The sequence below is a fragment of the Myotis lucifugus genome, unplaced genomic scaffold, assembly GCF_000147115.1.
Source record: "Myotis lucifugus unplaced genomic scaffold, Myoluc2.0 scaffold_1091, whole genome shotgun sequence".
Lineage (NCBI taxonomy): Eukaryota > Metazoa > Chordata > Mammalia > Chiroptera > Vespertilionidae > Myotis > Myotis lucifugus.
The window spans coordinates 39792-55691 of NW_005872139.1; the positions used below are offsets into that span (position 1 = coordinate 39792).

Consider the following 15900-nt stretch of genomic DNA (forward strand, 5'->3'; position numbering starts at 1 on the left):
CTCAGGGCCGGGGCCCCCGCCCCACCCTTCAGCCCCGAGAAGCCACACTCCGCACCCCCGGGCCTTACTTCCAACGAAGACGCTGTCCCCACCAATGGAGATGGGCACACCCTCGTTGGCCTGGGGGGGGGGGGGGGGCAGACAACAGGCTAAGGAGCGCCCACACCTGTCCCCCCAGAGCAGCAAGGGCTCCGCGGAGCAGGGGCCTCCCCTGCTGGGCTCCCCTGACATGTTCTCTCTCGGCCGCCAGAGGGCGCCGGTCCCACTTCTGTTGACAACCCTCCCCAGTGAAGTCCGGCCCAGAGGGTCCACAGGCGACCCCTGCCTGCTCCCTCCTGGCCCGCCCTCCCCTCGGCCATAAGGGCCTCCTCACAGACTGTCCCTGAGCGCCCGGGGCTCAGGCTTCGCACTTGCTGGGACTCTGGTCTGGAAGATTCTTCAGAACCTAGACGCCCCCTGGCTCCCTCCCTTGCCCTTTAGCCCTCGATCCAGTGGCACCGGACAGACCTCCACCCTGGCTTTGGCCTCGCTGCCTCTGCTGTTCTACCGTCCGCACCCTCCCTGGCACGGGGGCCAAGCTATGGGACATCAATCGGATGAAGGGGTTGAGGACTGACCACCGCCCTGCTTCTCGGTTGAAGATCACTGGCCTTTCGTGCCAACACGAGGCCACCAGAGCCAACACCGAGAAGGCGGGACGACGGGAGAGGAGAGGGTGCCAGGGACCATGACCCAGAGGGCGGAGGCTGGGCAGGGAGTGGGGTTCGAGGGGAGAGGAGAGCGGTGGGGGGTGGCTCACCTGCTCCCGCAGATGGTCCCACATGCCAATCACTGGCTTCCGGTACAAGCCGGCGTGCGTGGCCACCAGCACCTGCGGACCAGGTGGGGTCAGACACCATTCCCCCGCCAGCACCCAAGTCCTTCCAGGACATTCAGGCCCGAGGAGGCTCCCCCTCCCTCACCAATCAGGGGTGCTCCCCCTGCCCCCAAACGTGCCACTTCTGATGGGTTCCTCTCCCCATAATCACACCCAGGACCCGGCCCCTCTCTGGGCTCTGTCCCCCTGCAGCCTCCTGGCAGCTGTACCTGAAAGGGGACTCCCAGCTTTTCCAGCACAGCCTCCACCTTGGCCTTGAACTCCTCTGCGGACACCTTCCCACGCCCAATGCCCATCTGGTTGGTGAAGATCACCAGCTGGGGAGCAGATGCGTATGTCTCAGTGCCCTCACCAGAGCCCAGCCTGCCCCACAGCCGGGGCCCACGGGCGCACACACACACACACACACACACACACACACACACACCTTGTAGCCGTCGGCGTCCAGCTCCCGGAGCTTACGTGGAATCTCTAGGAACAAGATCCTAGGGTGGGCAGGAAAGTGGCAAGGTGACCTGGGGCCCGGAGGGAGCCTCACTCACCCCCTTGTCCTCTTATCACCTCCAGTCAGTGGGGCCGGTGGGAAAGACCTTCCCAGAGCGTGTGGTGATGAGGGTCCCGTCCAGATCAAAGCCGGCCACCTGGCATCACCAAGAAAAGAACAGTGACACCTCTGACCCCCCGTCACGGGCTGGTACACATCAACCCTGTGAGGCAGAGGCCGTGACCACTGTCACGGGGGGGAAACTGAGTCAGGGAGCCTATACACCTTACGTAACGACAGGCACAGCGAGGAGGCATCCCCGGTGCCTGATGCAGAGCCTGAAATCTTCCCTTTACTGCTCCTATTCTCCCTACACCCTCAGAATTCCCATCTTTACAACGGAGTTCATTTACTACCCTGACCGCCTCCACCTTGAAGGGCTAACAACCATGCAAAGGAGACAAAAGCTAAGGCTTAGGTGCTAACTGCACACCGGGCCCTGCCCCCTGGTGTTCATGGTGTCCCCATTTTACTGGTGAGAAAAAAGGGGCTCAACGTGGTGTAACAGCATATGGATTAGAATCTCTCTGGACCTAAGAAATACTCATCATAATAGCTCCTGCTAAAATAATCCCAATTGTTGCTATGGTTACAGGGTGATTACCATGGATCAGGCAGGAGCGGATATACATCGATTCCCTCAATGCTTACAACCCCTGAATTTATCAGGTCCATTTCTCAGAAAAGTGGAGGCTCAGAGAGGTTGAGTGACCTGCCCAGGGACACACAGCAGGCTTGGGGTTGCGTCCCCAGTAGTCGGTGGCTCCCTCACCTTGCTCCGGGCCTTCACCCCAGGTGCGGTGAACACTAGCAGCTTCTCGAAGCTCTCCCAGCCAGGGGATGACTTCCGCATTCGCTTTTTCCGCTGTGCAACATGCAACATCCTCTTCCTCTCCCTCTCCTCCTCCTCCTCCTCCTCCTCGGTTGGGGCCACCGGAGGGGTGCCGGGTGGAGTGTCTGGCTGGGACTCTGGCACGCGGGCCTCTTCCCAGCGCAGGGTCAGCGGGTAGAGGCCGTTGACCAAATACAGCGTGTCCCCCACCCCCAGAGAGCCCTCTGACCCCAGCTTCAGCTCCTGGGTCCCCGCAGTTGAGGGATTAACTCCCAGCTGCAAAGGAATAGGGAAGAGCTGGGACCGGCTCCACCACCCCGCCCCCCATCAACCCAGGATAGGGCTTGCCTTTCTCTACATGCCAATCAGACCCCCAAGCCCTGCCTCTTCCCTGTGCACCACCAATCAGGGCTTTGGAAAAGTTGCAGGTGTACGGTGTTGTCCAATTGAGATGTAGAAGGAGGCTGCATTGAGGCAGGCAACACCTCAGGACTGCTCTACTGGGCACACCTGCTTCCCTTCCAGCCACAGGCTCCCGACGGCCCCTCGCCGACCCCACCTCCAGACACTGCTGAGGAACTGGTACCTGTTTCACAGCCACGGTCCGCGTCTCGGGGTCTGCGACCAGCTCCACTGCGGGTGGAGAGGGTGGAGTCAGGCTGTGCATCCCAGCGGGATGACATCCCTCCTTACCCGGGAGCACGGCCGGCTTCCGGCCACAGGGCGGCGCTGCAGCACCCACTCAGGAGGAGGAGGAGGCAGCTCATTTCTAAATGGGCTTGGCTCGCCCCTGGACATGCAGTAACCAGACAAGGTCGTGGCCTAGGGGCAGGGCGGGCATAGTTCTGTAGAGAACCGGTGGCAGGTGCAGGGCCGTTACCACTCGTCCCTGCTCAGCTGCACGGACTTTGGGCCACAAGATGGGCTCTCTCCTTGACAAGGGTCGCAGCCTGACTCCGCCGCTCACGGCGGCCTGAGCATCCCGCTCTGCCCACTGCCAACGGTCTCGGGACAGGCTCGGCCCCTCCCGTCCCCCCCAGGAGCCTGCATCCCGGGTCGGACACAGCCTTTTCTTCCTGTGCCCCCAGAGGCACCGCCAACTCCAGGACGGGCTGCACCATACACTTCCGCCTGTTGGCTCGACGTATGTTCTTTCCTGAACTGACTGTCCATCTTCCCCCAAGCGTTCCCGCTCCGGAAACAGGCCACACCTCCTGCAGCTCGGGCCCCGCCCCTGCCTACCTTGGTTTCTGGAGCACTTCCGGTCGGTGACTTGGGTCAGGGGGCCCCGGCCCAGCACCAGGGCTTGCCCGCCCGCGGGCAGGAAGATGGGGGGCACTCCCCCAGGGGGGCTCTCCAGCCACAGGCGGCCCCTGGCTTCCATCCCGGCCATCCTGGGCGCCGGCCTAAGGGCAAGCGGGTGGAGGTTTGGGTGGCAGGTCGCCTCCAGTTGCTACAGGAAGTCCCGCCTCCCCTCGTCCCTCCACCGGGAATTCCCTGCAGCCGCTGAAGCTCTGGAAATCCGACCCGCTCGCCGGCCCAGGGCTCGCGCCGTCTCCCAGGGGACGCCCGGGTGGTCCTCGGGGAGCGGGGACCCCTGTGTCCCAGGGCAAAGGCCGAGGACCTCGCGCGCTCCCGCCTGCGCCCCACGCTCACCCGTGCTCGGCTCACTCCCTGCTTCCGACCCGGGGGGCCCGGACCCGAAGGACTCGGCCCGCAGCTCCGCCGGCGGCTCCGGTGCTTCTGCGGACGGAAATGCCCGGCCCTGCACAGGGGGCGGGGCCTCAGAGCTCCGCCCGCGGCGAAGCCACGCCCCTCCCCAGCCCTCGGGTCCCTCCGCGCTCTGACCGCCGTCTCTCTGGCTGCAGTGTGAGGTTCACGCCGGTAGGGGGTGGCGAGCCTCTGCTGCAGATTCTGTTTCCACCCAGAAGGCGAGTTTTCACTCCCGTTGCTGGAAATAGTTACAGCGAGAAGTTTTCTTCCCCATTTAATGATCATTGGCAGTCGAAGAAACCCTCACCCCCGACAGAACCCCTACTCCCGATGCTGCAGATTCCTCATCTGTAAAGTGGGAATAGTCGTTTACACTTCGTGGAGTTACTGGGAAGATTCAAGGAGTTAATACACGTAAATAACATAAGTGTCTGGGTGGTAGGTAGCCCTGCGTGAGTCTTGCCCACTAGCGTGCCGCCGGTGGCTGAGGACAGACGGAGGACCAGCCTGCCTTCGGGCCGGGGCCACCGGTCCCCCAACCTCCAGCTGTTTTATGGCAGAAACCCCCCGGGCTTGGCTCGGCGGGAGGTGTCCTGGCTTTGCTGGGACTATGTAGGTTCAAATCCCGATTTCAACACTCAGCCCCTCCCTGGAGGGTCATGGTCCGCAGGACTCCCACCGCATGAATGTCCCTTTTTACCTGTAAAATGGGGACAATTCCCACTCCCTACTTTACAGCGATGAGATGCTGCTGATTCGACCTCAGAAAGTTTGTTGAATAAACACCCACAACACATTTCAAGCTCATGTAACAGCGGTAAAACTCTTTAATCTCAGAGCGCCCCTCCCAACTCGCGATCCCCACCCCCCAACTCCCCCCGACATCAGGGCCGGAGAGTGAGGGCCCCTGCCCCCACCTTGGGTGGACAAGGGCCCTTTAAGGCACCTCGGGGGAAGGGGAGAGGGCGGGAGCTGGGGACGTCCTGGATGGAAGGACGGGCTTCCGATTGGCAGGCTGTTACGGGATGGACCCAGTGAGTGTGTCAGGCGCAGGGCAGGGCCGGACCATCCCTGAGGGGCCAGCGCCCAGCTGTCAGGACTTAGTAAAAAAACCTTAGACCCTGTAGTGTCAAGAACCTAGATTTAAGGCCACAGGCTCATCCTGGGCACAGAAGGGCTTGGCCACGCCCCCAGGAGGCTGGACCCAATCAGGTAGAAGAATTTAGGAAGGGCCCGTGGTGACTGGCAGATTGGTGTAGACCTTTACAGGATTCCAGCCAATCAGATGAAGCTGCCCATTCACCGTCTGAATGGAGCGCCACCACCCAATCCTGGGCCTTGGCTACGCTCTTTCAGGGTTAGAGCCAATGCCGTGCGAGCAAAGCCCTTGTCGCTAGGCAGAAAAAGACGCGAATCCACCCATTTAGGGTTTAGAACTGGCCACTCCCGATTGGAGAGCAAGCCAGTCCCTTAATAGAAACAATCTGTCGCTGGGCAGGAAAAGGGGCGACAGCCTGTGGAGCACTGGACAGGCCCCGCGCCTGGCGCAGAAGGGGGTGGAAGGCTGAAAGGGGTCGGACTCCGATTGGCGGGCCTGGGGGGGCGGGGTGTAGTGTAGGACCGGCGGACACTGGGCCAGGAGGCGCTCCGGGGGCCTCAGTATTTCCGTATCAGCTTCTGGAAGTCGCTGGTGTTTAGTCGAGGTCGTGGCAGGTCCCCGAAGACCTGGGTGTCCTCGGCCTCCCGCATCACCAGCGCGCGCATGCTCGCCGCGATGCGGTCCAGGTCTGGCGAGGAGGGCTGCGGAGATGACATGGATGCTTCAGCACCCCCAATGGCACCCACGTGTCCCACCTCAGCCTGCAACCCTGGCCGTCAGCGCCTGCACCCTGGGCTCCAGGGCCCCTCCAAGTACTTTTGCCCCTGCGATGCCCATAGCCGCAAGGCCCTTCACCCTGTGTGGCTCGATATAGGACCTTCCTACCCGGTTCAAATACCACCTCCTCCAAGAAGCCTTCCTGCCCTTCTCCCCTCCTTGGCCCGGACCACTGCGCTCTAGTTCCTTCTCACAGTGGAAGTGCTGCTCCTCTGCTGACCATCAGGCAGTGTGCACCAGGAGGGTCTCACTCTACGGGTTTGGGTTGGAGATCCATTCATATGCCAGTCAGGCTACTGCCCCCCGGCCCCCCCAGCTGTCCACAGGGACCTCGCCCCCTGGTGGAGGCTTCCGTCTCCTCCTCTGAAACAGGGTCTGAGAAAATCAACACGGACAGCTCAGGAGGGCAGGCTGCCACGTGGCCGGAGCTGGAGAGAGGACCCCTCTCCATGCCAGCCTCCGCCTGAGGGTCCTGTCATCCTGCCTGCAGCCCCACCTAGTCCACCTCCCTTAGAGTCCCTGGCACCCTGAGTTGGGCCTGGCCCCCAGCAGGCTGAGAGGCCACCGACAAAGACCCGTTCAGAGACCAGCCCAGGGCCCAGAGCTCAGGCCTTGAACGTTGTTCGTTAACGGTGTCCCCACTAGTGGTACCCAGGGCGGCAGCCGCTGCTGGACCCGCCAGTGTAAATGCGGACACTGAGGAGTCTCGGGCAGGGTCCACCTGGGACCATGGCCGCCTCCCGTGGAGCCCATAGCTCCTTTCCAAAAGGAAGCTGGGTGCCACTCCAGCCCTGCCCCTTACAGACTGAGGTCTGGAGAAGTCACGTGTACTCTCGGTGCCTCGGTTTCCCCTCTGCTTCAGGAGCTTCAGTGATGGGCGACGATGACCCACCCCGACCACCCCAGGAACTGCATATGTGGATCAAACAGGAGGAACAGCGGACAAGGGTGTGTGTATGGAAGGTGATCGGTCCCCTCTGAGCCTCAGTTTCCCCAGCTGGAGGGGATACCCAAATCCTTGTGCCTGCGTGCAGCATGCACTCTATACATGGAGCTGGAAACGGGAGCAGACTTTCTCTACAAGACACTGGGACACGCTGTGAGGCCGTGATCGTCAACACTGCATGGCTCAGGCCCAAGAACCTGCCTGGTGAGGTGGGAGGTAGGATTAATCCTATGAAATGTGGCACCCATGTCTGAGGACTTCCTGGAGGAGGTGGCTCTGAGCCCTTCCCACCTCCCCTTTGCCCCTCCCCTTTGCCCCTCACCGGCCCGTTCTCTTCATCCGATGACCGTGCTTCTGTCCTCTTTTCCTTGAAGGTCCAGATGGGCACGGACACAGGCAGGGACCTGGCGTACTGCTGTGTGGGCAGGGCTGAGGCTGGGGGCACTGCGTAGGCGGAGAGGCTAGTGGGGGTCTCTTCGCTCAGGCTGCCGTCTGAGAGAGAGGGTACACTTCACCTCTGCCCCTGCCTCCATCCCAGACACCCACTCCCACCCCCACCCAGGGCGTGGGGACAGCTGGGACACTTACCGTCTGTGCTCTCGGGGTCCGACTCGCAGAAGGGGGGCAGGTCCTGGAGCGTGGCATCCTCGTCCATCACAAAGAGCCCTGTGCGTGGCGGTACAGGCCCAGCCAGTCAGGTCACCTCCTCCAGCCACCGGCCCCCTGCTCCCTGCATCGGCCAGGCCCTTGCAAACCTCGGGGTTTCTGGAATACTATTCCCTCTGCCTCGAACACCCTTCCCCCGGTTATCTGCCTGGTCATCCGCAGAAACAGATCTAGTTTCTATCTGTTACACTCTCAGGTGGAAGCAACCGGCTGAACGAAGTCTGTAAGGCAGGAGCGGGGAACCTGTTTTCTGCCAAGGGCCATTTGGATATTTATAACATCACTCACGGGCCATACAAAATTACCAACTTAAAAATTAGCCTGCTTGCCCTAGCCCCGTGGTCGGCAAACCGCGGATCGAGAGCCAAATGCGGCTCTTTGGCCCCTTGAGGGTGGCTCTTCCACAAAATACCACGTGTGGGCGCGCACGTACAGTGCAATTGAAACTTCGTGGCCCATGCGCAGAAGTCGGTATTTTTATTTATTTATTTATTTATTTTTTATAATTTTTTTTTATTGCTTAAATTATTACAAAGAGTATTACATATGTCTCTTTTTTTTTCCCCTGCCCTTGACAATCCCCTGGCCTCCCCTACCCCCCAGAGTCTTATGTCCATTGGTTATGCTTATATGCATGCATACAAGTCCTTTGGTTGATCTCTTACCCACCCACCAGAAGTCAGTATTTTGTGGAAAAGCCACCCTCAAGGGGCCAAAGAGCCGCATGTGGCTCGCGAGCTGCGGTTTGCCAACCACTGCCTTAGCCAGTTTGGCTCAATGGACAGAGCGTCAGCCTGCAGACTGGAGGGTCCCGGGTTTGATTCCGGTCAAGGGCATATGCCTGGGTTGCGGGCTCGGTCCCCAGTAGGGGGCCTACAGAAGGCAGCCGATCAATGATTCTCTCATCATTAATGTTTCTGTCTCTCTCTCCCTCTCCCTTCCTCTCTGAAATCAATAAAAATATATATATTTTTAAAAATTAGCCTGCTATATTGGCCAAACATTTAATTAACTCACCCCTAATGCCTTGGCAGGGCCGACCAAGTGATTTCTAGGGCCTTATACAGCCCATGGGCCTGACAATCCCCAACCCTTCTGTAAGGTCTGTTTGGGATGAACTCACTCAAAATACAGGTTGAGAGAAATATAAGATTATTATGATTCCTGCCTGACATCATGGAAACCTAAAGGCACAGAGAGGTTAAGCCACCTGCCTGAAGTCCCACAGTTAATGGTGTTATGGGATCTGAACTCAGGCCATATGGCTCCAGAATCTGTGCCCTTAACCCTATGCAGGCTTTCTCCTCACAACAGTGAAGAAGCCAGCTATTGAGTGACAAAAACGAACAAGTAACTCCTATTTATTGAGCCCCCTGCAAACTCCTATTCACTCTTCAAAACCCTAATGTCACAGTCCAGTCTCTGGGAAGTATCCAACCTCGAGTTTCCCCCTAAAACTGCCCGTTGCTCCCTCCCTTGGCTTCCTCAGCTGTTGCTGGCATCCCTTGACTCCCCCTCAACGCCTATCTTGTTCTCATAGGCATCAGGCATCCTGATTTGAAATAAACCCTGTTCTGCTCGTGATTCCAGCTCAGGAGGCCCCTACCCCCAACCCCACAGCCTCTACAGGGCACAGTCTCCAGTTCTCTGGCTAGACCAGGAGTCCCATAGGTTGGCTCTGTGTCTATGTCCAGCACCTTCCGGTACCGAGCTGGACCCAGCACAGCGTAAGAAACCTGAAGCTCAGGTAGGGACAACGACTTGCTCAAGGTCACACGGTGACTCACAGGCAGCAAGCCAGCCTGGCACCCGGCTCTGTGAGACTCCAGCTTCCACAGAACCTCAGGCCTCCGAGATAAGCAAGTCCCACCCCTCCCGGAAAACCTTCTGTGCAGGCAACTTGCCAAGCACAGGGCCACCCCCGTCCCCGCCGTCCGCGCCTCTCACCTCCATTATCGCTGACGCCCAGCCGCTCCCCAGAGGTCTCCGTCTCTGTCAGCTCGTCCTCCTCCTCCTTGTCTTCCTCCCTGGGCAGGGCAAGCTGGGATGGGCTCCCTACAGGGCTGGGCGGCTGTGGTGCTGGTGGGGGGATGGGGGGCCGGGCAGCAGCGGCAGCCCTGTGGGCCAGGGCGATGTCCTGGAGGCAGTGGCGGGCAGCCTCAGCCAGAGCCCCGCGGCCATGGGCTGCATAGGCGCAGGGGCCAGGGAGGGGTGGCGGGGGCGGCGCAGCCGTCAGCAGCACCAGCTCCATGCCTGTGTGGGCCCGGAAGCGCTCAGCAGCCCCGACCACGGCCTCCCACAGCTCCTCGGGCGCCCCGACGCCATCCGCGCCCTGCGGGCAGAGCAGGACAGAGGGGGCTGAGACTGGGCTGACTGCCCTGTCCCCACTCAGCCCCGGGTGTCCACCTGTCCCTAGACACCCACCCCTCCCATCCACCTGTCCCAGCTGAGCTCAGCATCTTCCCTCAAACCCACCATTCCCCTAGAATTCCTCCCCATCCAGACCTTAACCGCCCAATCCCACCCTCCTGCCCTGCCCTGTGCCCCCTGCCCTGTCTCTCCTCTTGGACCGGCCTTTGGGAGCCACGGGCCACAGGTGAGCGAGGAGCACCGGAGATGGGCAGGTCCAAAGTGACAGGTGCTGTGGGTGAGCCACACTGGGACGCAAAATACCTCGAGAGCAATCGGAGGGTGACTGCTTGTTGAAATGGTATTTTAGGCAAACTGACTGAAAATGAACTTCATCTGCTTTCTTTTTACTTTTTAAACGTGGCTTATGGGGATTTTGAACTAGGTGTACGGTTAGTATTGTATTTCTATTGGACAGCGCTGCCCTGCCCATCCAGCCTCTTCCGGTGCCTTCCAGCCTCCAGTCTGGCCAGCACATGGCCCTGCTGGGGTCCTTCCAGCCTGGAGCGGCCCCTGCCCCTCCCCAGAACCCCGAGGACAAGCTCACAGCCCCTTGCAGACGTCTGAGGCCTTGGTCAAGGTGCCTTCCCCCCACATCTGGACCACCGGCCTTCCGTTTACTTGTCATTCTTTCCCTCACCTTTAGATCGCGGCAGCCCCCACACCTTGCCCTGTGGACTCCCCAATATCTGAGTGACGCCCATTCTAAGACATCTCTCTCTGGGGAGTACTGTCTGGGTCCACATCCATCTCCCCAGCCAGTGTGGGAGCCCCTGAGGGCGGGCCTGTTGGGCTCATCTCTGAGCCAGCAGCAAGCCTGGCCCAGCTTGCGGGTGGGACTGGTCAGAAAATGGTGTGCGAGCTCCGGTCTGCACCTGGGTTCAGCCCGCAAAGCTTCTGTCTTTCCTACAAGACTGTTTCTCAAGCCCCGGCTGGTTTGGCTCAGTGGATAGAGCGTCGGCCTGTGGACTGAGGGGTCCCAGGTTCGATTCCAGTCAAGGGCACATGCCCAGTTGCCGACTCGATCCCCAGTGGTGGGCGTGCAGGAGGCAGCCGATCAATGATTCTCTCTCATCATTGATGTTTCTATCTCTCTCCCTTTGTCTCTGAAATCAATAAAAATGTATTTTTTTAAAAAACTGTTTCTCAAAACCGAGGCACCCAGGTTTAACAAAAAAGAAACATTCTTTAAAACGAGGCACCCAGAACTCACCCTGGCCGAAGCCACACACAATGAGGGAACCACCAGCACCTGTCCCGACAGGCCCCGGAGCACTTGCCTCGTGCCAGGCAGGGGCCCGAGGGTGCCACCCACGTGCTCATCCCACCCTCTCACCAGCCCTCCGAGAGGAGCGGTTATCACCCCGCTTCACACTGCAACGGAGGCCCAGGGAGAGTCTGCTTTGGGACCAGGGCCAGACAGCCGGAGTCTGAAGCCACACCCTTTTCTGAACACCGGATGCCACCCTGCCTTCCTTGTGAGGAAAGGTGTATGACCTCCCAGTCAAGATGGGGAAAGTGAGGCTCGGAGAGCTTCCGGCGCTGGCCTGGAGGCTCCAGCTAGACAGGGTGGACAGGGCTGACACTGCTGTCTGCCCAGCACCAAAACCTAAGAGTAGTGGGAGGTGCTCAGGGCCTCACAGCCCCTCATCCCCATCTGAGGGAGGACCCTGAAGCCCGGGCCGGGAAATGACTGGTCCCAGGTCACACAGCCTAGCAGTGCTAGGCCTGGTGTTCTCACTTCCTTGTGTCACCAGGGTTAGATTCCTCTCTGTCCTAGATCTTAACATAACGACCGGGCTGCAGAGAGTAATGGGGGTGAGCCCACCCCCCCCAACCCCCATCTCAGAGCATGCACAAAAAGGAGGAGTTCCAGACAGACCTCTCTGGGGACTCACTGGAACCAGCTCCCCAAGAGGAAAGAAACCAAGACTTGGGCAGCCTCCAGTCCCTACAGCTGCTGGAGTTAGTCCTGCATCCTGCAAAGCGCTGAGAGATGGAGAAGCCCCTCTCCTCAATTGGGGCAGTTTAAGATTCGGGAGAGGAAAAGGAAGGGAGAGCTGTCCCCCGGGAGGGCAGGGAGAGGTGAGGGGACCGGCCTCTTAGGAGGAGGTCAGGAGGTGAGGAAGCTGACCCCAGGAAGAGCTGAGGAAGAGGCTAGTGGAGCCCCGCTCCCACCATCTGTCAAACTGCAAGCGCCACCCCCAGCCTCCCGCTCGAAGGTGGGAGGCACTCGAGGATGCACCCGCGGACCCGGGCGGGGTGACTGCCTGGGGTCTCTCTCCACCGCCCGGAGACGCCCCCAGCTCGCCCGGGGGCCAGCGAAGACCCTTCTCCAAAAGAAAACAGGAAATCCCGCCCCGGTGGGGGACAGAGCCGGAAGTCCCGCCTTCAGACGGCTGAGGGCGTCCCGAGACGGCCCCCCCAGGACCCCCCAACCCTAGAGACCAGGTTCACAGTCAGAGAATCCTGATGGACCTGGAGACCGGAAGATACGGCTGCCCAGGGTTCGCCTCGGCTCAGACCCGGCGGTCCATGCCAGCCACCGCTTCCCAGCGCTCAGCGAGGGGGCGCTGGGCGACCTCTGCCCCTGGGCACACGCCGGCTCCGTCACTCCCGAAGGCGGCTCTCCCCCCGGCGCCCCTCTCCTCCGACCGCCGAGTCCTCCCCACCCCGTGGCTCGCAACGCCGCCTCCACTCACGTGCCCGGAGCCAGCATGGCCGGCCTGGCGCCGTCGCCGCCCTCAAAAGACATGGCGGCAATGAGCGTCACTTCCGGGCACTTGGCCCGCCTCCGCGCTGCGCACTCCGCCTCCTCCGCGGGGGCCGCCCGAGCCAAAGATGGCGGCCACGGGGACTTCACTGCCCATAAGAAAGATGGAGTGACACCCCCCCCCAAGCAATATGGCGGCCTGCACATAAACACTCGGGACCACAGTCCCTCACTTATAATCAACCTTCTCCACAGAAGTAGAAGAAAGCCATGCCCGCTACTGACATGGCAACCAGCCTAGTATCATGTGACCATAATGAATAAGGGCTCGCCCTCAGGCCTAGCCCCTTCGGCACCGAGACTGGCAAAGATCCAACAGGCCAGCCTTTCCTGCTTCGGTTTGCCCAATTGCAATATGGCAGCCCGGAAGGATTTCTCCCGGCGGTGACTCGTGGTTTCGTCTGGGACCGCTTCGTTCCCGGGGATGCTGACGGGCTCAACCCGTTAACCCGAATCCCTCAGCGCCTGTTGCGATGCACAGCTTCTCTCACCTTCTTTTCCTCTCCCGGTTTCTCTTTCCCAGAACCTCGCTTCGTGCCCTGCGGAGGGATGAGACCGCCCCGCACTAACATGGCCTCAGCAGACGGTCCTGGCCCGCGCCCTCAAGCAAAATGGCACCCCTTCGGCTTCGATGCCAGGACACCACCCGGGGGAACGAGTAGGCGTCTCGGAGCTGGGGTGCGGGGGCGGGGCTCCAGGCCCCGCCTCCTTGTTTACTTCGCGGTCAGGACGGGGACACTGCGCCTGCGCACCCTCGCTCCGCCCCCGCCGTCGGCGCCGAGGGACCGAAACCCTCGTGACTGGAACGCTCGTGGCGCAAGTTCCACCACCCCGTTTAGAAAAATAGTGACACCCACTCCCCTTCCAGGACTGGCCAGGGCGCAACCACTCTCCCGGGACCGAGGGGAGGCTCCTATCCGGACGTGACAGCACCTTGACCCGGAACAGGAGGGAGCCGGGTCAGCGGGTCCTCGGCCGCGGCTATGGAGGGAGCCGGTTACAGGGTAAGCACGGCGGAGGCCTTCCCTCGCGCCCGTCTAGAGGGGACGTCCCTCCGCTGGGGCGGCTTTCCCGTCGGGCCGCGCTGCGCTGCGCTCCGGGAGCCCGGCCGTTCCGCGGCGGAGACACCATCCCCTGATAACGCACTCGCCCTCCCCGCCTCCGCCCCAGGGAAGACCCTTATCATCCGGCCCTGCCCCTGGCCGCTGGGATCCTCCCCTAGGCCCCGCCCCTTCTGGAATCCACACCCCCTCGCACCCCCTTGAACCCCGATCTTCGACCCCTTGTCTTCCTCCCGGCCAGACGCCTCGCTAGTTTGTTGGTATTTGGGATTCGCCACTCCAGAGCCCCGCCCACCGGGGGATAGCCCCTCCCCAGGTCCGCTCCCATTGGCTCCCTTCTGAGCCCCGCCCCTCGGTGTGGTTCTGCCCTGGGGCCCCGCCCCTCACTGGTTCCCGTGCTCAGGTGGTGTTTGAGAAGGGAGGCGTGTACCTGCACACCAGCGCCAAGAAGCACCAAGACCCGGACTCCCTCATCGCTGGCGTCGTCCGTGTTGTGGAGAAGGTGGGCCGGGGGCCAGGGCTCGGGCAGGCCCAGAGCGGGGTGGAGGCTGCATCTGTCGGAGTGCCATCTGGTTGCCAGCGATGAGACCTTAACAGTGGTTCTCAACCTTCCTAATGCCGTGACCCTTTAATACAGTTCCTCCTGTTGCGTGACCCCCAACCATAAAGTTATTTTCGTTGCTACTTTATAACTGTAATTTTGCTACTGTTATGAATCCTAATGAAAGTATCTGATATGCAGGATGTATTTTCATTGTTACAAATTGAACATAATTAAAGCATAGTGATTAATCACAAAAACAATACGTAATTATATATGTTTTCTGATGGTCTTAGACGACCCCTGTGAAAGGGTCGTTCGACCCCCAAAGGGGTCGTGGCCCACAGGTTGGCGGCCCACAGGTTGAGAACCGCTGCCTTAGGAGGATGGACGGGGTGGGGACTGCAGAGAGGGGCAAGGCTTTGTCAAGCTGAAAGCCTAAAACGGGGAAGAAGTTTGCCAGTATGGTTTGGGGGGTTAGGAGGGGAGCCCCTCTAACCTTTCTCTCCCTCTCGCCCTCCCTCAGGACAACGACGTCCTTCTGCACTGGGCTCCGGTGGAGGAGGCTGGAGATTCCACCCAGATCCTCTTCTCCAAGAAGGTAGGCTTCCCTCGCTTGCCCCTTCTCCACTGGCGTTGTCCTAGGCCCAGGCAGTGGAAGGCATTTGAAAGTGCTGGGTGCAGTCCCAGGCCTACCCTCGGGGCAGATGTGACCCTGTTTGGTTTCCTGTCTCTGTGAGATGGGGCTGAAGATGCCCCTTCATGGGAAGAAGGCGGGTTCGTGGCTGCGGGGACAGCTGCCCAGGTACTCCCTTTGCTTCCTGGGAGAGCCCTGCCGGGACAAGAAGACAGCTGGGCCTGTGGATTGGGTGGCACGGGTTGTTAGCCCATAAGAACTTGAAGAAGTGTGGCGTTCCCTCTGGGGCAGCCCTGCCGTCATGTCCGCAGAGGGAACAGGACCCGACCAAGGCTACTCGCCTACGTCCAAGGCACCCCTTCCTCCCCCCAGTCCAGGACCTCGCTTTTCGCAGTACGTGTCTCCTGGGGCTGCTCCTTGCCAGGCCCTGAGCTGGACGGTGCTGGCACCCAGAGACAATCCCGCCCAGACCCTGCCTAAGCCCTCATGACCATTCTGTTTCTGAGAAATTGAGGCACAGTGAGAGGAAGCCCCTTTTCCGGGATGAAAAACCTAGGAGTGTTGGAACTTGTGTTTGAGCTCAAGGACGCTGCTTCTAGAGCCTGCTTCTCCCTTGGGTGCAGGCGTTTGGGCTGGGATTCTGAAGATGAGAGGCGCAGGAGGAAGTGGGTTCCGGCTCAGGGGATGTGGTACGTCTCTGCAGAGGGGTTTGCTGAAAGGTGGTTGGGCCTGAAATGCTAGGCTCCGAAGCTTGGGTCCTGTCCTGGGCACCCTGGGGGCAACCGAGGGAGGAGAAAGGTGTGAGTGTAGAAAGCTCCCTGGTGAGGGCATGTGCGAATTGGGTCAAAGGACCGAATGGAGGGAGATTGGAGGCTAGAAGGTCAGGGAGGGGGCAGTGTGATGGGCCAGGGGGAGAGGAGGAAGCTTCAGGGGGGCCATGGGGTTTCAAATGACCTGGGGGGGGGGGCGTACAAATGGAGATCCCAGGCACCTGCCCCCCAGGGAGTTGGGGCAGAAGGACCAGG

The 15900-nt window shown here is 60.5% G+C and overlaps 3 protein-coding genes across 3 annotated transcripts in view; 1 reads left to right on the forward strand and 2 right to left on the reverse strand.

Moving 5' to 3' along the window:
• Positions 1-4032, reverse strand: part of PNKP (polynucleotide kinase 3'-phosphatase) — a 5511-nt gene extending 1479 nt beyond the window's left edge. The window contains exons 1-9 of the mRNA XM_006107285.3: positions 3910-4032; positions 3496-3659; positions 2840-2886; positions 2194-2529; positions 1439-1518; positions 1305-1362; positions 1087-1194; positions 800-871; positions 69-120 (exon numbers count right to left, since the gene is read on the reverse strand). Of these exons, the coding sequence (XP_006107347.1) occupies positions 69-120; positions 800-871; positions 1087-1194; positions 1305-1362; positions 1439-1518; positions 2194-2529; positions 2840-2886; positions 3496-3646 (904 nt within the window). The 5' untranslated portion in view covers positions 3647-3659; positions 3910-4032. The remainder of the gene's footprint in view (positions 1-68; positions 121-799; positions 872-1086; positions 1195-1304; positions 1363-1438; positions 1519-2193; positions 2530-2839; positions 2887-3495; positions 3660-3909) is intronic.
• A 737-nt stretch (positions 4033-4769) lies between these two features.
• AKT1S1 (AKT1 substrate 1) lies at positions 4770-12633 on the reverse strand. Its single transcript, XM_006107288.3, is given in 6 exon segments — positions 4770-5766; positions 7111-7280; positions 7377-7454; positions 9402-9767; positions 9770-9786; positions 12566-12633. Coding segments are annotated over 6 exon segments (828 nt in total). The 5' UTR covers positions 12619-12633; the 3' UTR covers positions 4770-5622.
• Positions 12634-13395: 762 nt separating this feature from the next.
• On the forward strand, positions 13396-15421 carry LOC111824272 (TBC1 domain family member 17-like). The gene is made up of 3 exons (XM_023748018.1): positions 13396-13640; positions 14101-14199; positions 14765-15421. Exons 1-3 carry the CDS (start codon positions 13620-13622, stop codon positions 14975-14977), a joined length of 333 nt encoding a protein of 110 aa, XP_023603786.1. The 5' UTR covers positions 13396-13619; the 3' UTR covers positions 14978-15421.
• The last annotated feature ends 479 nt before the right edge of the window (positions 15422-15900 follow it).